We start from the raw sequence: 19,451 nt of genomic DNA, 5'->3' as shown, positions 1-19,451 counted from the left end.
ATTTTCATAGTAAGTACACTAATTACACCAACATAACTGGTTTTGTTAAAAAATGCATTGGTAATCAAATTTTGTTGTTTCTCAGCTTTCTTTTAAAATTAATGGGAGCAGCTAACGCACATTATGTATTCACTTTACCTGAAAATTTATTTTTTTTAAAATTCATCCATTGTACTGAAAGAATGAGGGAAGTATCTGAGAGTTTCATTTCTTTGGTCTTTTTACATTTTTAAAATAGCAAAGATAACTTGGTGTTGAAATATTGGTTTTGAAAAACTGCTTCCTTTCTTGAGGTTAAGCTTTGATACAAAATATAGCTATTCTGCATACTCCTATACAAATCTGTAGCATTTTCTAGATCTGTATAACTTTTATATATATATTAGCTTTTATAAATCTCGTATCTTACATTTAGATGGCAGACTATTCATACTGAGTTAGATAGGATCAGCATGGATCCAAGTTCTTGAATTTTTCTAAATGTAAGTTTTGTAGCTTTGCATTCTGTAATTCTGTAGTCACAAGATGATTGGACATGCAGCTTGGAGATACTTACTATAAAAACAAGCAAAGGAGTCTCAAGTTAAATTCTTCTATAATGGGTATAATGTTCATGTTCAGGCATTTTATGTATGCATATTATAAATATGTGCTTATGTAAAATGGCATACATGGCACTGTGGTATAAAGTTATCTTGGACTGGTCACATTACTCAGGAATGAGGAAACTGCAGGTGAGCTATGCAGGTCATCCAAATGAGTGCTGATAAAATCTTTATCCTCTATATTCCACATCTTGCTGAAAAACAATTTTGGAGAGATTTTAAAAATTGTATTGAGACTATTGAGTTACCATGAGTCTAATTGTACACAGCGTAGAGGGAGAAGAAAAATTAAAACAAATACACTTAAAATGCATATGAAATATCCTAATCTAAACTAACCTATTTACAGGAAAAACAAGTCACAACTTTTAAGTTGGATATTTTGGGAACTTGCAAGTTCTGTGTTCCTCAATGGGAAGCTGGGAATCTCTCCTTTCTGATGGCATAAGGCTCACATTTCCGGCCCTGAAGGGGGTTGCGAGATATCAGATTTTAAACCCTTAAATCTGTCTCTGATTTTGGACTTTGGGTTAGTATAATTTTGAGAGGGATAGAGAAAATTCTATTTCAGGCTGACTTTTGAATTTCTGTTTGAAGCTGCTCAGAGTTTGGAATCTCAGTAGAAGTAGTGATGGAGATGGCAAAGTGCAGGTGAGGTGAGTGAAGGTGCATGATAAATGCAATTTATCACACGGATCTAGTCATCATGTGGATGTATATGTTACGTACATGTGTTTTACATATATTCTAGGTGGAGATGGTAGCACTGCTTATAGTTGAGTTTACCTAACATTTTCTCTTGTAAGATCTTGCTTTTTAGTTGCTTATAACTTTGCCAAACTGGCTTCCATTTTATATATCTGCTCCAGGCTAAATTTGTTTGGGAATGTTTAAACAAAAATAGTTCAGCTATTTCCAACAATGAGATTAGGTAAAATACTTTATACAGCCATTTCATTAAGGAAGGCCTCAAGACTCCATACTTGGCAGAGGAGGGATTTGAAACTTAGCAGAGGGGTCACTCTGGTGCAAGAGATGTGCCTTTTGCAGTCCCCATAAAAATCCACCTATACTTGGTCAGTCTTGGCCTCTGAAAAATGTTTGGACATGCTCAGTAGAAATTTGTGAAAGGTTGGCAGCATTATTTTTCTAAAATTATCAGCACTGAACATACTTCATTCCCCACGGCTTCTATGTGCTGACCAAACTGAGAATGCACCACCCCCACAAAGTGACTGAGCACAGTCCATTCCAGGGCTGCCAGGCTGAGTGAGACTTTTTCTGCAGTTGCTCTTTCCAACAACTGAGGACCACACTGGTGGCAGGCACTAAAACTGAGAACAGGGAGAATGACTGTGTTATGCTCTTAAGGCTACCCCTGCTGATGTCTAGGCGGCAACAAGGAGAAGGAGGAATCAGACTGACTTGCTCAAATGCAGAGGCAAGAGGAGAACATGGATAGGGTAGCAGGTGGAGGCTGTGGGGATATAGGAACAAGAGGGACAGGGATAGGCTGTAGGGGTGATAGAGCAGAGGAAGCAAGGATAGTAGAAGAGAGGACTGGCTGAGGCAAGACAATAGGGTCTGTAACCACTAGAATACTCTTCCAGAATCTGGAATAGAATCAAGATTTCCTGAGTTCCAACATTCCTTTGCTGTCAGCAAATAGCCATGAAACCCACTGGCAAAGTGTGTCTCATCTCTTTCTAATGCGTGGTCCACATAGCAGTAGAAGTATATATTAATCTCTGCTTGTTGCTCTGTTGGCTGAAGTGGTAGAGATCTATGCTGTGGGTATGAAAGTTCTAACCCTTCTGAAGACCCATGTATTATGTCACATGATGGAATTTTTTTCTTTAAAAATCATTGGAACGCACCTACAAAAAACTGTTACAAGAATATTATTACAGTTACAAAGTCAAATGTGCAAAAGTTAGGAAATGCCAGAATTAAGGTCCTCCCAGGGGAGGAAAAAATTACAGACTATATCATTGTTCGTGCTCACAGTGAGAGTGAATTAGAGTTGAACAAGAAACTTTAATTCAAAAAGTAGGAGTGTGCTAATAAAGTTTGCAGATGATACAAAGCAGGGAGGTATTGCCAATTCGGAGAAGGATCGGGATATTATACAGGAGGATCTGGATGACCTTGTAAACTGGAGTAATAGTAATAGGATGAAATTTAATAGTGAGAAGTGTAAGGTTATGCATTTAGGGATTAATAACAAGAATTTTAGTTATAAGTTGGGGACGCATCAATTAGAAGCAACGGAAGAGGAGAAGGATCTTGGAGTATTGGTTGATCATAGGCTGACTATGAGCTGCCAATGTGATATGGCTGTGAAAAAAGCTAATGCGGTTTTGGGATGCATCAGGAGAGGCATTTCCAGTAGGGATAAGGAGGTTTTAGTACCATTATACAAGGCACGAGTGAGACCTCACCTAGAATACTGTGTGCAGTTTTGGTCTCTTGTTTAAAAAGGATGAATTCAAACTGGAGCAGGTTCAGAGAAGGGCTACTAGGATGATCCGAGGAATGGAAAACTTGTCTTATGAAAGGAGACTTAAGGAGCTTGGCTTGTTTTGCCTAACTAAAAGAAGGTTGAGGGGAGATATGATGGCTCTCTATAAATATATCAGAGGGATAAATACAGGAGAGGGAGAGGAATTATTTCAGCTCAGCACCAATGTGGACACAAGAACAAATGGGTATAAACTGGCCACCAGGAAGTTTAGACTTGAAATTAGACGAAGGTTTCTAACCATCAGAGGAGTGAAGTTTTGGAATAGCCTTCCAAGGGAAGCAGTGGGGGCAAAAGATCTATCTGGCTTTAAGATTCTATTCGATAAGTTTATGGAGGAGATGGTATGATTTTGGTAATTAATTGATCTTTAAATATTCAGGATAAATAGGCCTAATCCCCTGAGATGGGATATTAGATGGATGGGATCTGAGTTACCCAGGAAAGAATTTTCTGTAGTATCTGGCTGGTGAATCTTGCCCATATGGTCAGGGTTTAGCTGATTGCCATATTTGGGGTCGGGAAGGAATTTTCCTCCAGGGCAGATTGGAGAGGCCCTGGAGGTTTTTCGCCTTCCTCTGTAGCATTGGGCATGGTTGACTTGAGGGAGGCTTCTCTGCTCCTTGAAGTCTTTAAACCATGATTTAAGGACTTCAATAGCTCAGACATAGGTGAGATTTTTCATAGGAGTGGGTGGGTGAGATTCTGTGGCCTGCGCTGTGCAGGAGGTCGGACTAGATGATCAGAATGGTCCCTTCTGACCTTAGTATCTATGAATTCTGGCACTTTCTAATTTTTCAGTGCTTGACTTTGCAACCTTAACTTTCTTTTAATATAGGTTGTTTTTCTTTGATTAAAATAGTGTGCATAAATAGAAAAACTTAGCACTTTATAGTTCTTTTAATCCATAGATCTGAAAGTGAATTACAAAAGCAGGCAATTAATATCGCTATTTTACAGATAAGTTTGTGTGCATGTATTTCAATATTAATAATTTGCGCATATGTATATTATACAGATACTTGAAACCTATATCCCTATAATTTAATCTAGTAAAGACCCAAAAGATTGGAAAAAACAATTATGCCCCTTGTAGTGGCATTTTTTATTTACAATGATAGGAAGAGAGACATTAGTAATATAAAGCTAACAAAATTATGAAGTAAACATCTACTTGATTCTCAAGGTATAATAACATTTGTCTCCAAATTGCATTTTATGTCATGTAATCCAGTGGTCCCTCCCTCTCCCCCCCCCCCCTTCTGGTCTGCCGGGAAGTATAGCACTGCTTGGTGCTGCTTATGTAATTACTATTTATGTAAGAAAAATTGGAAGCTTGGAACTATCAACATTTTCAAATGTAAGTGCTTATCTCCTATAGTTAGACACTTAAATAAAAGTGGGCTGCCTTTTTTTCCAGAGGTACTGACACAACTCCAGTCAAAGTCAGTGGGATTGAAGGTGCTCAGAATTTTTGAAAATCAACCCAGTTTTATTTAGGTACGCGCATGAGGTTTAGGGAGTAGCTTTGAAATCTTTGGCCTCTGTCTCAATCTCAATAATATCTTGGGGAAGAAATAATGTGTTGCCTCTGCATACATTTTAAGTACACAGTTTATGTAGCTTATCTGTCTCTGTACTTGAACATAATTATCCTTCAGGTGTCTTAGAATAAAATTAAGCATTATAATCTTTTAATGATTTATGGTAATTAAATGGTTCTCTATGCTGTTTTTCCTTGGTCAGCGTTTTAACTGTTTTTTAAAAATGTATCCATAGGTGAAAACATCAGAGTTTTATCGATACTCTCGGCAGCTGCGGCATGAAGTTGATCAAGCCATGAATTACTTTCATAGTGTTCACCAACAGCCTTTGATGGAAATGAAATCCAACCGTATTCGTTCCGCCAAACCCCAGACTGCAGTATTTAGAGGAATGATAGGACACAGCATGGTAAATAGCAAAATTCTTCTCTTGCACAAACCCAGAGTCTGGTGGGAACTAGAGGGCCCTCAAGTACCTTTACGACCAGACTGCCTTGCCATTGTCAATAACTTTGTATTCTTGTTAGGAGGGGAAGAACTCGGCCCAGACGGTGAGTTTCATGCTTCCTCCAAAGTATTTAGATATGACCCTAGACAAAATACTTGGTTGCGAATGGCAGACATGTCTGTTCCACGCTCAGAGTTTGCTGTTGGTGTTATTGGGAGATACATCTATGCGGTTGCCGGGAGAACAAGGGATGAAACATTTTACTCTACTGAACGGTATGATATCACTGCAGACAAATGGGAATTTGTGGATCCCTATCCAGTCAATAAATATGGTCATGAAGGAACTGTACTCAGTAACAAGTTGTATATCACTGGGGGAATTACTTCATCTTCCACTTCTAAGCAAGTGTGTGTGTTTGACCCCAGTAAAGAAGGGACGGTGGAACAGCGAACGAGGAGAACTCAGGTGGTCACAAATTGTTGGGAGAACAAATGCAAAATGAATTATGCAAGATGCTTTCACAAAATGATTTCCTATAATGGTAAGCTTTATGTCTTTGGTGGTGTTTGTGTGATTTTGAGGGCCTCCTTTGAGTCGCAAGGGTGTCCTTCTACGGAGGTTTATGACCCAGATACTGATCAGTGGACTATTTTGGCTTCTATGCCAATTGGAAGAAGTGGTCATGGTGTAGCTGTTTTGGACAAACAGATAATGGTTCTTGGAGGCCTTTGTTACAATGGTCATTACAGTGATTCAATTCTCACCTTTGATCCAGAGGAAAACAAATGGAAAGAAGATGAATACCCAAGAATGCCCTGCAAGCTGGATGGTTTACAAGTTTGTAGCCTGCACTTTCCTGAATATGTACTGGAGCATGTTAGACGTTGTAACTAAAAAAACAAACAAAACAAAACACCCTCCCAATCCCAGTGAAACACAAAAAACTATGTCTAATTTGATAGGAAAACAAAGCAGATTTAATTCATTTAAAGACATCGGCTTGTATGTAAAACAGCTATTAGATGCATAGAGAACGGGATGTACAGGGAATGCACCTACCGAGTTTATTAGAAATGCCAATAACTGTGGTCTCGTATTGTAAAAGTTTTGCTTTTTATTTTTTTAAACAAACATTGCTGTATGTGAGGTGGAGTGGAGGGGGAGAAGAAAAATCTATTTTTCAGTGTGTTTACTTTTTTCCTTTTTCTTTGTGGCCTTTTATGTCCATGCAATAAGTTTATTCTGTATAATGGCCATCACAGCAGCATCCTTCTTGGAACCAGTTGAATAAAATGATCTACTTATGGGGAGAAAGGGGGACAGAAGAATATAGATCGTGCATTTTAATTTTAATTAAGTGTCAGGATAGGATTCAGCAGCCTTACTGGGGGAATACCTGACTTAAACTCTAGTGACAAGGGTTTCATTTTGTTCCTGTAAGTTGTGGTGGACGTTTTATTTTCTCCATTTGAGTACTCACAGTCCAGTTTGGTATTTTGTTTGTTTGTTTTTTTCCCATAAATACATTTTAAAATGATCTTAACCTTTGTGCATGGCTTTTCCATGGATTTATACTGTAGTATCAGTAAGTCTGCCAAAAAATGCAAGGTATACATTTTCTATTAAACTGATGATGAAGCATTTTTATACTCAAACACTATTTCTATGCTGCCTTCTATTGTCTGCATTGTGTTTGTTGGTGAGTAAAATATATATACACACACTTGCATACCCTGTAAGATCTATATACAATGCATCTTTTTATGTGCAATTAGGATATTATATTTTTAACTAGGGCACAGATTCAGCCATATCTGTTGAATTTTAGATATAGTAGCATTCTTTCTTGAATTAAATATTACAAAATTCTTAAGTAACTGGAGGCCTAGTTTAGTATCAAAGAAGCCTATCTTTGGTATACACTGATTCATTCAGTAATATTTAAACTCTTTATATTAATAATATGTAATGAACTGTTAAGTTTGACATTTTATATATTATTTTAAAAAAGTAAATACACCTTACCCAGTTGCAGTCCTTCTCTTTTGAATGTGTTGCCTTGTTTTTAATAGAAATCAGAAATGTGTCCGTAAGCAAGCATGAACACTGCACTAACATGCAGTTTTTTTGTCAGACCTGGATATACTATTATTTTTAGCAATGGCATCGCTTGTAGTTGTGTTGAAGTGATGTAATCTAATATTTTTTGAAGCATCAACTGATATGAACTGCTGTGTTCTAAAAATGTGGGGTTAGGCAGTTGGGGACAATGTTTACCATTTCTGTAACCTTTAAAATACAAACCTATAGCTACTGACCTCATACTTCCTGAAATAAGACTTGTGATCCAAGAGGGCTTGAATAACTGCACCATGTTTGAGCACTTTGTTAACTTGTTGACTTTTACTGACTGTAGATTGGTGAGACTATCCACCAAGATAAACACAATTATAAAAGTAAAGCATTAAAATCCTAGTTCTTTCACACTGGTGTGAAATTAGCCTCTTCTGGAGTCAAGAGGGAAAAGATTTCCTCTCTAAAATTTGAGGCCAACACTGAGCTCAAATATGCAGGGACAGACTGCTGATGTAAGCTTGTAAAATCATCTGCTGACGTGAAACTCTAACATTAGATTTTACAAGATATGCAGTAATGGTTGAGAATCCATTTCTGTTTCAGCATCTCCCAGCCAGAAGTCACTGTAGAAAAGGAATGTACAGTACTCAGGGAGTTCAAAAGAATGCACTTACAAGGGACCAAATACACCCTAAATTTGCTATGATAAATAGCAACAAGTTTGTTTGGCTAAATGAAATTAGAAATGAATAATGGATATTAAAATGTTTTGTGAAATGCACCATGCTCACATTTAATGGTATCTTTGTTTTCTTGTAGTAATGTTCTTTCAACTTCTGGATTGAGAGAGATGGGAGGACATGGAGTTACACTGCAAGTTAGCAGATTTTATTTTTTTAATTAGCAATAATTTAACAAAGCAGAGTTGGTTACTGTAATCTTTGATCAAAAGAGAGAATTTACACCACGATAGCTGGAATGATAAAGGATGTCTAACCCAGAGATGGCTGGACCAAATGTTCACATTCAGTCTTCTGGTGCAGACCACAGCTTGCGGTTAAATGTAATTCTTTATTATTTTCCTATATTTTTCAATTTACAAGTACAGAATTTAATTTGTTTCACTTAGTAATTTGAACTACAACCTTTCTGATATAAGCCAAGACTCCATCCTTGCCATGAGATGTGTGCAGTGGATCCCTGCTGCCAGGTGGGGCAATATTGACTTTGATGGGCCCTGCTCAGGTGCAGGGTTTCTGCCAGTGTATATTTTATTGCAGAATCAGGGTTCAAGACAAAGTTATCTTATTTTTACTCCTGTTTGCTCTTTTTGTTACTTAGCCCATTTTCTGGCATGTTATGTAAATGGGACAGCAAAGATTAGTAGTCCTGCTGTCTAGGTAGGCTTGTACAAGCCTATCATGAGTAATATTGAGCATTTCACCTTGCTACCTAGGGGTGAGCTGGGGAACCATTGTTGATCTGGAAATTTGGTCTTCCATGATTTAAGTATAACAGGCTAAAGAGAGAAGGCCAAGATTTTACAAAAATGGGTGTCTAAAGTTATGTTCCTAAATCTGTAGTTCAGCACCTACGTATGTGGCCTGATTTTTCTAAAATGCTGAGCATGCAGCAGCTCCCACTAAAGGCAAAGGGAATGGTGGATGCTTGGTACTCTTGAAAACAAGGCTAGTTATTTAGGTGCTTATGCCCCTTAGACCATATTTAACTTCAGGCACCCAGTTTTTAAAATCTTGTTTAAGGCCTGTAATACTAGTTACTTTGTGAAATTCTAACTTGAACTAATTATTGGTTTCAGCTTCAGCTGATGTGTTGGCTGTAAACATTTGAGAATTAAGAAATATTGAAATTTGCTTAGTTCAGAATGTCTGGGAGGCTGGAGAATGTTTTGTAACATACATTTCTACCGTGTTCATTATTTCAGTCAATAAATATATAATTAATCCACATTAGCTTTTAAATTGTGATGTAGCTTTTGAAAAAAAATTGTTACATTTTTGATATAGCTTAGAGGGATCTTTTCTTTTTCACTAAACCATTTTGTGTGCATTTGCCTTTAGTACCTATGCTCCTTAGTCAGTGCTTAAACAAAAACGAACAAAAAATCAAGGCTAGCTAATCAGAGACTTGCATTGAGATCTTTTGAATATGATTATTATATTAACTCGAGGGTTTTTTTTGCCACTTAAATGTGCCCCTAGTTAATGAGGAGAAAGGTAAACCCTGACCCTTTAATAGTAAAATTGCTCATTTATCTCCCCCATTCCTTTTTTTACTTGGCACACAGCCTGCTTTTAAACAGCAACAGTACTCACGTTGTAAAAAGGGACAGACATACTTAGTCCAATCTCTGTTTCTCAATTTAAAAAAAAGTTAGTGTTGGGTTCTTGTCTTGCTATCTCAGTGCTTTTCCTGGTTCTAGGAGGAACCGTTTTCTTATTAGGGGCCAGAAGCTGCGAAGTGGTGAGCACTTCATGAAATGTGCTGAGCACCATCAGTTCTCATTGGGAGCCCAGCATGCTCAATACCAGGCAGGGTTGCAAAAGAACTCAGTACCTATTTAAGCACCGAAGTAAGTGGCCAGATTTTCAAAATTAAGCCATTAGCACTGGGTGCGCTGAGCACTTGTGAAAGTCTGGCTGTATAGATTCAGCTGGAAGGAGGGAATTACTGATTCTGCAGAAAGAGGCAACTACTATTTCAGAAAGCTCACTAGCTTGAGGGACCTGTGGTAATTCAAGGCCTGATTTGCTGTCTACTTTTGTATGCTTTATGCCATTGGAAAACTTAGAATCCCTGCTTTTCAGGGCTGTATAGCAGTCACTAATTCCTAGTCCAGGTGGTTTGTGACTTTAACACTCTTGGGGTATGTCTACATAGGGATAAAAAACGCATAGCCTGGCCGCAGCTAGCACAGGTCAGCTGACTTGGGGTCAGGCTGTGGGGCTAAAAATCATTGTGTAGACATCTGGGCTCAGGATGAAGCCCGAGCTCTAGGACCTTCCACTCTACACAGATTTTTTTTCAGCCCTGGAACCTGAGCCCCGCAAGTCCAAGTCAGCTGAACTGGGCCAGCTGTGAGTTTTTTATCCTTGCATAGACATACCCTTTGGGCCCTGAGACATGCAGTCCTGTCGTCTTGCTCTTGGGATCTTTTTTCTGAAGAAGCAAATGCTGCCTTTCTACTGATAATATAATAATCATCCACATCCGAGATGGAGCTTCTTCCTACACTCAGGAAGCAAAGGATAAAATTAAACGTACAAATTAAATTAGGTTAAAAACCATACATATACCAATACTGGTCTTTAACTCAACATGACCACTTCTTTATAAAGTGCGGGTTGGCTTGAGGGTATGATATCAGCTGCTTTTTCTGAAATACACAATTCTGCACCTTATGTCTTTTGTTTCATAAAGGACTAACTGAAGAAAAATCATGCATTTTTAAAATGGGGATATCATTTACAGAATGTTTTGCCTTTATTGAAATATTTTTTTCTTGACCAAAAAAATAGGGAATTGGGCTTCAATTCTTCAGACATAGGCATGTTTTTAGCTTTACATAGATGAGTAGTCCATTGAAATAAAATTAAAAGCTATGCCAACAATTTAAAAGTCTATGCACATGTAAAGTTAAGCATGTGCCAAAATGTTGGTAGGATTGGAGCCTTAGAGGAAACCTGCTTTCCCTCCACCTCTATCCAATATAGTACCTTGTGAATTTATTCTAATAAACATGTTATGTCACAGTTGCAACACTCAAGTTGTGTGGAAAGGGTAAAGAAGGAAACACAAAAGGAAAGATATGTTAGCTATTTAAAACTAAGTTTACCAATGTTTTATAAGTAACAGTTTGAGATTTTAATGTTTGTAAGACAATCTGAAAAAGTTTAAAATAAACACTAGTGACTACTTTTGTTATGGCATCTGTATTTTATTTTTCTTGGATTGCTAAATCTACAATTTCAGCATGTGTAAGATGTTAAAACAAGTACATACTATGTTTGAAGTAAAACTAAAAAAATTACGCTGATGGCATCTGAAATCTTAACAAAATATAGTACTGTTAAACAGGTGGCAGAAAAATAGTCTTCTGAGCACAGCTTCCCTGGACTTCCCCTCTCCCCAAATTTCAGCTCATGTTTCTGTGCTTTTTAAAAAAGTTTGAAGTATCAAATTCAAATAATATTTAGATTATAATTGAGTTGGTAGCTGGGGGAAAACCACTTTCTACTTGCAAGTGATATTCCTTATATAGCGCATGGGGGAAAAGAAAGGTTGGTGTAAGCATAAAAAATGAAATGTTACATAGAATTGCAGTAGTAGCTATACTTTTATAGAAGGTTTTTATTTCCTCAGTGAACCCACCTACCTAACATTTAATGCAGGTTATGGGACTAGATGGAGGGAATAGCAAACCTCCCAGTCTGATTTTCTCTTTTCCTATGTATTATTTTTCAGAGCTTTAAAAAATGAATTCTCATAAATTGAAGAATGTAATTCCACTGTAGTTTCATTACTTTCCAGTCCTGTATGAGACGGTTGTGTTTTGAAAAGAATGTTTCCAGTAAGTTAATGGAAAAAGGTATTTGCGAGTTTTTCTGTGTGCGCTGTAGCAATTGGAAGTATTCTGCCTATTTAAAAACAAATAGAGAGAGTTTTTATGTACATTTTTGGTTAATTGTCTAATATTCACCCCAAGGCTGCTATAAAATTCTTAGAATAATTTAAGGTTTGCCTTTTATAACTATTTTAAAAAGCCTTTGGTTTTTGGCAGAAGTTAACTTTTCCTAGCTGTGTATACAATATGTTCAGACGTGTATGTGCTCTGTTCTGTTTTTAAACTGAAAAAATGTACAAAGTGTGTATAAGAAAAGTGTAAATAAAATATTTTTCATCTTTAAGCACACAGTTGTGTAATCTCTGCAATAACTAAATGTAGTATACCTGGAGATGTGGGGGGGGTTTTTTTTTGTTTGCACCCAAGATTTGTAGATCCAACTGGATAAGTATTACATTAAAAAAAAATGCAATTCACAAAGCTGTATTAACACCCTAAGAAGTTTCAATAAGTCAAGTTGGATATGTTTTTTATAATCCTCCTCTTTCAAATCCCCCACACATCCCCAAGACTTATTCCAGTGTGTTCATGTGCTCTAGGGCCTAGTCTAATCCCCATTTGAGACAATGGTGCCTTTCAGTTGACTTCACCAGGCATTGGATCAGGCCCATACTGTGTCAAAAGCTCTACCAGTTCAGACCAGCTTTTACAAGTGTAGACTAACGTGTCTTTCAAAGTTGCTGTTTCTTCATCCTTGATTGCTTCTGTAGGATGTGACGGCTGAAATTTTCTAGAACCCAGCTCTCTTGTCTGTCATCATGGCTCATTACTGCCTTTGGGTTTTTTTTGTTCAGACAAAATGTATCTTGGGTTTGGACAATATACAGGAATTTATCAGAATGAGATATATTGAACAACAATATCTAAAAAGAGTAATCAAGAACTACATTTGTAACTCAATGTCTAGACCTGTAACTACTTTCATAACTTTAAAAAAAATAAAAATAAAGCCAACCTGGATATCCAAACCAGAAACCAAGAAGGGAAGAGAATCTATCACCCAACAATGTTCCTTAGTTATCAATATGCTCAGTCTGTTTTAGGATAACAAGTTTTTGGAGCCCCAAAGATCACAGAAGGCTAATTGATTTAAAAGAACTGAAGATTTTCCATCAGCAAGATTCCATGTACATTTCAGCATTCATTTAATAAATTTTTTTTAAGTAGGTCAATGTTCTGTCAGTGTTGGAAAATAAAGATCAAAATTTACTTTAATTTAATTTACTAAAAGTAAATATTATGGTCTCTCCATTTTGTCTGCTCAGGTAGCCTGATTAATGGCCTTCCCTGTCAGTCTTGTTCACTTCACTTTCCAAACCTTATCTCTCCCTGTCCCAAAACAAAACAAACCCCACAGTATTTTACAAGACTCTGTTCAGTTCCTTTTTGTCTGTGTCCCTTCTGTTTGTCCCCCTTCCTTTCTCCTCATCCTTCTTTGTCACCTTAACTTTTTCCATTTTAATTTTTCCGATGTTCCTCCCTCGGATCTTTCATGTCATTGCCACTTTTTGATATCTCAATTGCCTCTTAAACAGGAGTGTGCCCTCCTTGTGACTGACATGTACCAGGATGAACTCTCTCTCTTTAGCTTTACTCTCTCCTATCCTCTTGGGATTTATTCTTCCCCTTTTGTCTTATCCCACTCACTTGTTAATTTCATTCTTCTGCCTGCTAGTCTCATTCAGCTATTTGGTATATTTATCCTACTGCAGCAGCTCAGATGTAGCCCCAATCTCCAGTAAAATAAAGTGCAGTGTCTGAACTTAATACTGCTTTTCCTCTCTTCTATACAGTACTTCACACTCATGGCCAGTATTGATTTCCTATCTGCTACTTGGGAGTACTCCATGCTGTTCTAAAACCACCCAATCTGGTCCATCAGCAATTCCTGTGATTAGCACTCTGCTTCCCACTCTATGTACATTATACACAAAGTAGGAAAGTGGAGCTACAGCCCTAAAGAGCACTTCAGCTCTCTACCTTAGGCGGTGGGTGCTGCCCTGCCCACTGCATCTATGGGCACCTATTTATCCCCACTGATCTGTGTTGCATTGATAAACTAGAATGAAGTGAGATCGTAAAAGAAACTCAAAGGATTGTGTTGTCTGACAAACTAACCTTGCAATGTTGATGTTCCTCAAGGACTGATAAGCCATATAAAGACAATCTTGATAACATGTATTAGTCAGGGATTTCCAGAAATGCTGAGCAAATATCGAGACAATAATAGAAATATTCCATTTGTAGGAAACGCATATTTGATAAGTTTGTATATACAATTGTCAGCTCTCTTCCTCTCTCCATATCATGCTGTGCTTTATCAGGGGCATCATTACTTGTCTCCTTTATTTAAACAGATGTGATATTACACCTTTGCATGTGTCTTTCTCCTTCAAGGGAAGACACTGGGCCACATAGAGACTAGGCTACCAATATAGCCTAGATCAGACATACTTCTGACTCTCTCTGTTCACTCCCTATGAACTCCACCTGCTACCTTCCACAGTGTAGATTTTGTCTGTGCAGGAAAAAATGTGAATCCCCTGGAGACAGGCCCTGATGCTTTCTGTATCCAAGCAATCTGGCTCACTCCATCTCTGCTCTCTTCCATGCTTTTGGGAACATTGTTTTTGTTCCTGGAATCACAACCTCAATAAAAGAACTGAAAGGTTAATCTTTAAAATTGAAAAACTCAGAGGAGGAATAATCATTGGTTATAATGCAGAAGGGAATCTTTGAACAAGAACATTGCTGCCATAAATGGAATACAGGAGATAATACTTGGATGTCTTGTGACAAATCCGAATCCAATGCCTCTATTTGCATATCTAGTTACTTAAAATTTGTAGACTGCAGGTGAAAAAAGAAAGCTGAGTGGTAAGAGCCACTTCTTATAGCCATACTTATTTTACTGATGCAACTTCAGATACAATGCTGCATTATCTATTATTAGTAACAACATAAATATAATTGACTAACTTCTTTCAGTTATGGGTACACAACTCCAGTATATTTCAATGGAGTTTGTCTATATGTGGCTGAGACTAGAGTTCTGAAATTAGAAACTGGCATAATGAGACCTAACCTTCTGCTATTCCCCCTCTGAAAGAGAAGAGAAATTTGCATAACTAAGCTATCAAATAATACTGCCTCATTCAAAATAAGAACCAGTGAAATTATTTGGAGGGGAGGGAGGATACAGGAAAGCCAACTGTAGTAACGCCAAAGTGTTGATCGTACAAAATTTAGGACTCCCACCTTATAGCGCCCCCTTAGGTTGTTTTCATAGCTAATGCAAAAGACCTTAGATACTTTCTGTTGTATATGAAACAGGCACCTACTTGAAGATGTAGTTTTTCAGAAACTGCATATTATTTTCTACAGCTGTGTGTGTATTTTGGCACTTTCAAAAAATCAGTATTTGCTAATTTTTGCAACTTTTTCCCGTCTCCGGGTAAGCACAATTCTTTTACAGTTAACTGAGGCAAGCAGTGAGGGCTAGAAGTCAGTGCTGCTCTCTACATACAATAGATAGAATAAGCAGAGAACTCAGCAGCTGCCAGTGCTGATAACAATTCCCACAACATATCGATCCTTCAGCTTGCTTTGCAACTGGTTGGTTTTAGGTGTATTTCATAGTATTACGGCTGCATGGATGGGGTTCCTTGGCAAAGACCAGGTATTATATGTTGATTTGTCTAAATCTGGCAATAATGAAGGCATGAGGTACCTGCCAATCAGGTGCTGGAGATGTGATCGTAGTCTCTTAAAGGGCTGGATGGGCTACAGCACGTCTTTTTCAAGGAAGGGTATCATCGCTGGTTTCAAGCCCCATGGTGAGAGAGGGGTGGCACTACATGGAGCTATGGTGAGTACTAACACCCACTGTCACATTTACCACAGCTGCAATGGAGAGGAGGGAAGTGGGGAACCACCTCACTGCCCACATTAGCTTGACTCAAAAGAATTAAAATGTCTCCACTCTCGGATGAGAAACTGGAATTCTGATGGCTATTCCCAGTACTTCAGCTAACATTCTGGCAAAATGGTCACAAGCATATCAGCATTTCCAGCTTCACGCTCTCAACTTCTAGCATTCAGGCTCCACATCTAGTCTGCTTTTGAATGAAAGTCTCCTCAGAATTTGGTTTGTGACAAATATGCGTTTGTCCACTTAAGGATTTTGCACAACGTTTCAGACAGACATGCAGCGCTATTATACAGCAGAACTAAAGTACGGGTGGTACAAAACTGGTACAAATTTGTTGTCCAACTGAAGAAATGAACAGTACTGGATGCCCGGCAAGAGAGAGTTTCAGCTACAAAGGGTATCACATTGCGGTGGCCTAATGCTTGGGTTTAAGGCTTGCTGCCTATCAGGCTTTACTCTTAGCGGTACATACCCTGCTTTTAAGCTCTGGAGCTCATCGATGTGGCCGCAGCCCATTCTGTGCCTTTTTTTTTTATATTTTAACGGATTAAAGATGTAGAGGAGTAGGGACGGAGCAGTTCTTTTAGCAGTGAGTAACAATAGCCAAGGGTTCCATTTTAAGATCAGGCTCTGGATAACAAAAGGTGTGGTTCTACTTTGAATATCAACTGTGTAGAAAGGACATTGTTTATTTGTTTTCAAAATTGTACCGGTTGTGCTCAATTCATCAGAAAAACATTTTTACTTGCTGTTAGCCCTGCAAACTTAACCTGGGATCTGATAGTTAACCAGATTAATTTGCAATGATAGGTGGAAAACAAGGTTCTACAGGCCTTGTGATAAAAAACTATTTTCAGTGGGTTTGCAGAGGTCTGCTTCCTTACAGCTCTTGATAAAGCCCAACTAGGAAAAGAATTGCAGCTCACTGTGTTGGCTCAGCAGGACAAAAACAAGGAGAAAAAGCTTATTTTAATAATTGCACTTGGAGGATATTAGTTTGAATACACACACGTGAACCCAATCTACTAGTAAGAAAGTACCATTTTTACATATTCAGTTTGGATTTAGCCACTATTTTTAAAAAAAAAAAAAAAGTCCTTGGTATAGTATTGGAGTATAGTAAAGTATAGTATCACTTTCTTTTATAACTGACACATATTGCTACCCCATGCAGTGTCCTTGGGATCCATTGTTTTTTAATGAATGGTTTATGTATGATTGTGTTCTACTCCAGGGGAAGGACTACCACAGTTCATCCAGGAAGTAAAAACAGTGGGATTGTGATTAAGGCAAATCCAACTGGTTGTAATCCCCTCAGAAAGGTACTACTAGCTGGGGAGGCTCATATATATTGGTTCAAATTGGATTCTCCAGAGACCAATAGCCAAAGAAAGGAGCTTTGGATAAATAGCCTGAGTTGAAACTGATTTGGGGTTTGCTTTCTGATCCAGCAAATGGACAGGACCTACAGTCTGGGACTGCAGGGCAGTCCTTTCAGAAGGGGTGGAAGGATTTGACCTGTGAGGACCTCATAAGACTGATAGGTGACCTCTTGTAAACTTTTAGCAGGCATATAAGAACTTATTTTTTTAATTTTATTTTTTTCTCTGTAATGCTTCCACCTTAATAAAGGTGCTTACTCACCAGGAGTTGGGTGGTAACTTGTAACACACTGTTCATAGCCTTGGAGGGAGAGGAAAATGTAGGCCACCAGGCTTTTTAGGCGGTCTGGCTTGCTGGGGTTATTGCAGTGTAAGCAAGGACCTGTGCAGCCATAAAACCCCCAGTCACAAAGGGAGTGAGATTGTGGATATCTACTCAGGAAAAATGACAGATGGAAGCCAGAAACCTTTAAGGGGTTGTCCTCAAGAGACCATATGGGAAAACAGGATCACCTACCCTGAAACTGAGACTGTAACACCTAGCTTCTATTAATATAATCTGTCCATCTCTCTCACCTCCTAATATTTCTTCTAGGCAAGCCATTTTCAGCTATTATGAAAGAAAAACTTCCTGATTTTAGTGTTCACTGACAGACCTATTATCCACAGATTCTTTGTTCTTGATTTAATTGACATTATAATTAGAATTAGATTGGGGGGACCCCATTGTAACATGATTAACTGATTATAAATTCACAACTTTTTTAGGAACTATCTTGAGGCCCCTACCTTGACTACCACCAACCTGACACCTCATATTAAAGAGTATCTTGTAGTAAGGACCAATGGAGGGGGGGGGGGAGGTGGAGGGAAGGACACACAAAAGGGGAAATTTTCCCTGGGGCCCCTGTCTGAGAGGGGCCCTCCCTGTGAGCTGGCAGGAGGGATGCAGTGCCACTCAGGTTTGGCCTGATCACCCTCCCCACTCGTCACAAGGCGGGGGCACCAGGCCAAACCTGAGTGGTGATGTGACTCTGCATACTGGGTTAGAATGCCACTCACTGACATTTGATGATGGAGGGGCAGCTGGGCCAAACCTGGGTAGAGCTGTATCCTACACACCGGGTCACAACACCTGGAGCAGGCCCAGTTCTGTGGAACAGGAGTCAAGCTGCTGTTGTGGGGTGAGTGCAGGGCAGACTTGCTCTTCAACGTCTGTCCCCCATAATTTTTTTTTTAAGGTGGAGAGCCTGAGTTTTTGCTCTGGGACCCCCAAAATATCTGTGTAGCCTGCGCACAATTCCCCTAGCAGTGTGCTGATGCAGTGGCTCATTAGTGATGGAAGGGGAAGCTTCAGACAGTTGTATCATCATCATTGTATTTCCTCTGCAGTATTTTGATTTTCTTGGGGGCCTATCTACATCTTGATTATGCCTAACACTGCCTCGCTTGTGAAATATGCTGCTATCACAGTCTAAGGTGGTATCGTTACAGCATTTCACTTAATACTTCTAGAAAGAGTTTTTCATTTCCAAAATCAAAGTTGAGAGTTTCAAAGCTGATTAGGAGATTTAGGTACTTTTATTAAGGTTTGTGTAAGGGAGATTTTTTTTTAATTATAGCTGTACCATAACTAAGGGCTTGGCTACACTTGCGAGTTACAGCACAATAAAGGAGCCCTGGGCTCACTAGCTGTCCACAGTGGCAAGGCACGTAGAGTGCTCTGACTCTGCGGCTACGGTGCTGCTGGTACTCCACCTCGATATGTGGAATAATGTTTGCTGCGCCCCCGCTGGAGCAGCGCGGCGCCAGTATGAATGAGGTGTTGCTTTACTGTGCTCTGATCAGCCTCCAGAAACGTCCCATAATCCCCTTAAGTCAAGTGGCCACTCTTGTCATTGTTTGAAATCAGATGTAGGACTGCGGAAATGCTCTTTGAAAGCTCCGTTTCTGACAGCCGGCTCCTTATCTGCTCTGAGACAAAGCAACCATTAGTGTGGAATGCTGTGTGTGAGAGAGAGAGGCAGGTGAGGGGGGGCCTGCTGCTGTCTGAATTTACAAGACAGCATGCTGACATGCTCTCAGCCCTCCAAAAACCCACTCTCTCTCCCCCAACATTCACAACACACTCCCTGTCACACTCCACCCACCCCCCACGTTTGAAAAGCACGTTGCAGCTAGTTGCATGCTGGGATAGCTGCCCATAATGCATCGCTCCCAATGCTGCTTCAAGTGCCACAAACGTGGCCACACCAGTGCGCTTGAAGCTGTCAGTGTGGACAGACTGCAGCGCTTT

The 19,451-nt window shown here is 39.0% G+C and overlaps 1 protein-coding gene across 7 annotated transcripts in view; it reads left to right on the top strand.

Annotated features, from left to right (window-relative positions):
• KLHL15 (kelch like family member 15) overlaps positions 1 to 12,125 on the top strand; it is a 39,390-nt gene extending 27,265 nt beyond the window's left edge. For 4 of the 7 annotated variants that reach the window (XM_043504839.1, XM_038408354.2, XM_038408362.2 and 1 more), the window contains exon 3: positions 4,906 to 12,125. In XM_043504839.1, the coding sequence (XP_043360774.1) occupies positions 4,906 to 6,015 (1,110 nt within the window). In that variant the 3' untranslated portion in view covers positions 6,016 to 12,125. The remainder of the gene's footprint in view (positions 1 to 4,905) is intronic. The other 3 variants (XM_043504845.1, XM_043504843.1, XM_043504849.1) reach the window with 2 other exon arrangements.
• Positions 12,126 to 19,451: the final 7,326 nt, after the last annotated feature.

This window comes from Dermochelys coriacea, chromosome 1, assembly GCF_009764565.3.
Source record: "Dermochelys coriacea isolate rDerCor1 chromosome 1, rDerCor1.pri.v4, whole genome shotgun sequence".
NCBI lineage: Eukaryota > Metazoa > Chordata > Testudines > Dermochelyidae > Dermochelys > Dermochelys coriacea.
The sequence above is the reverse complement of the archived record's forward strand: the minus strand, read 5'-3'. Positions and strand labels throughout refer to the sequence as shown.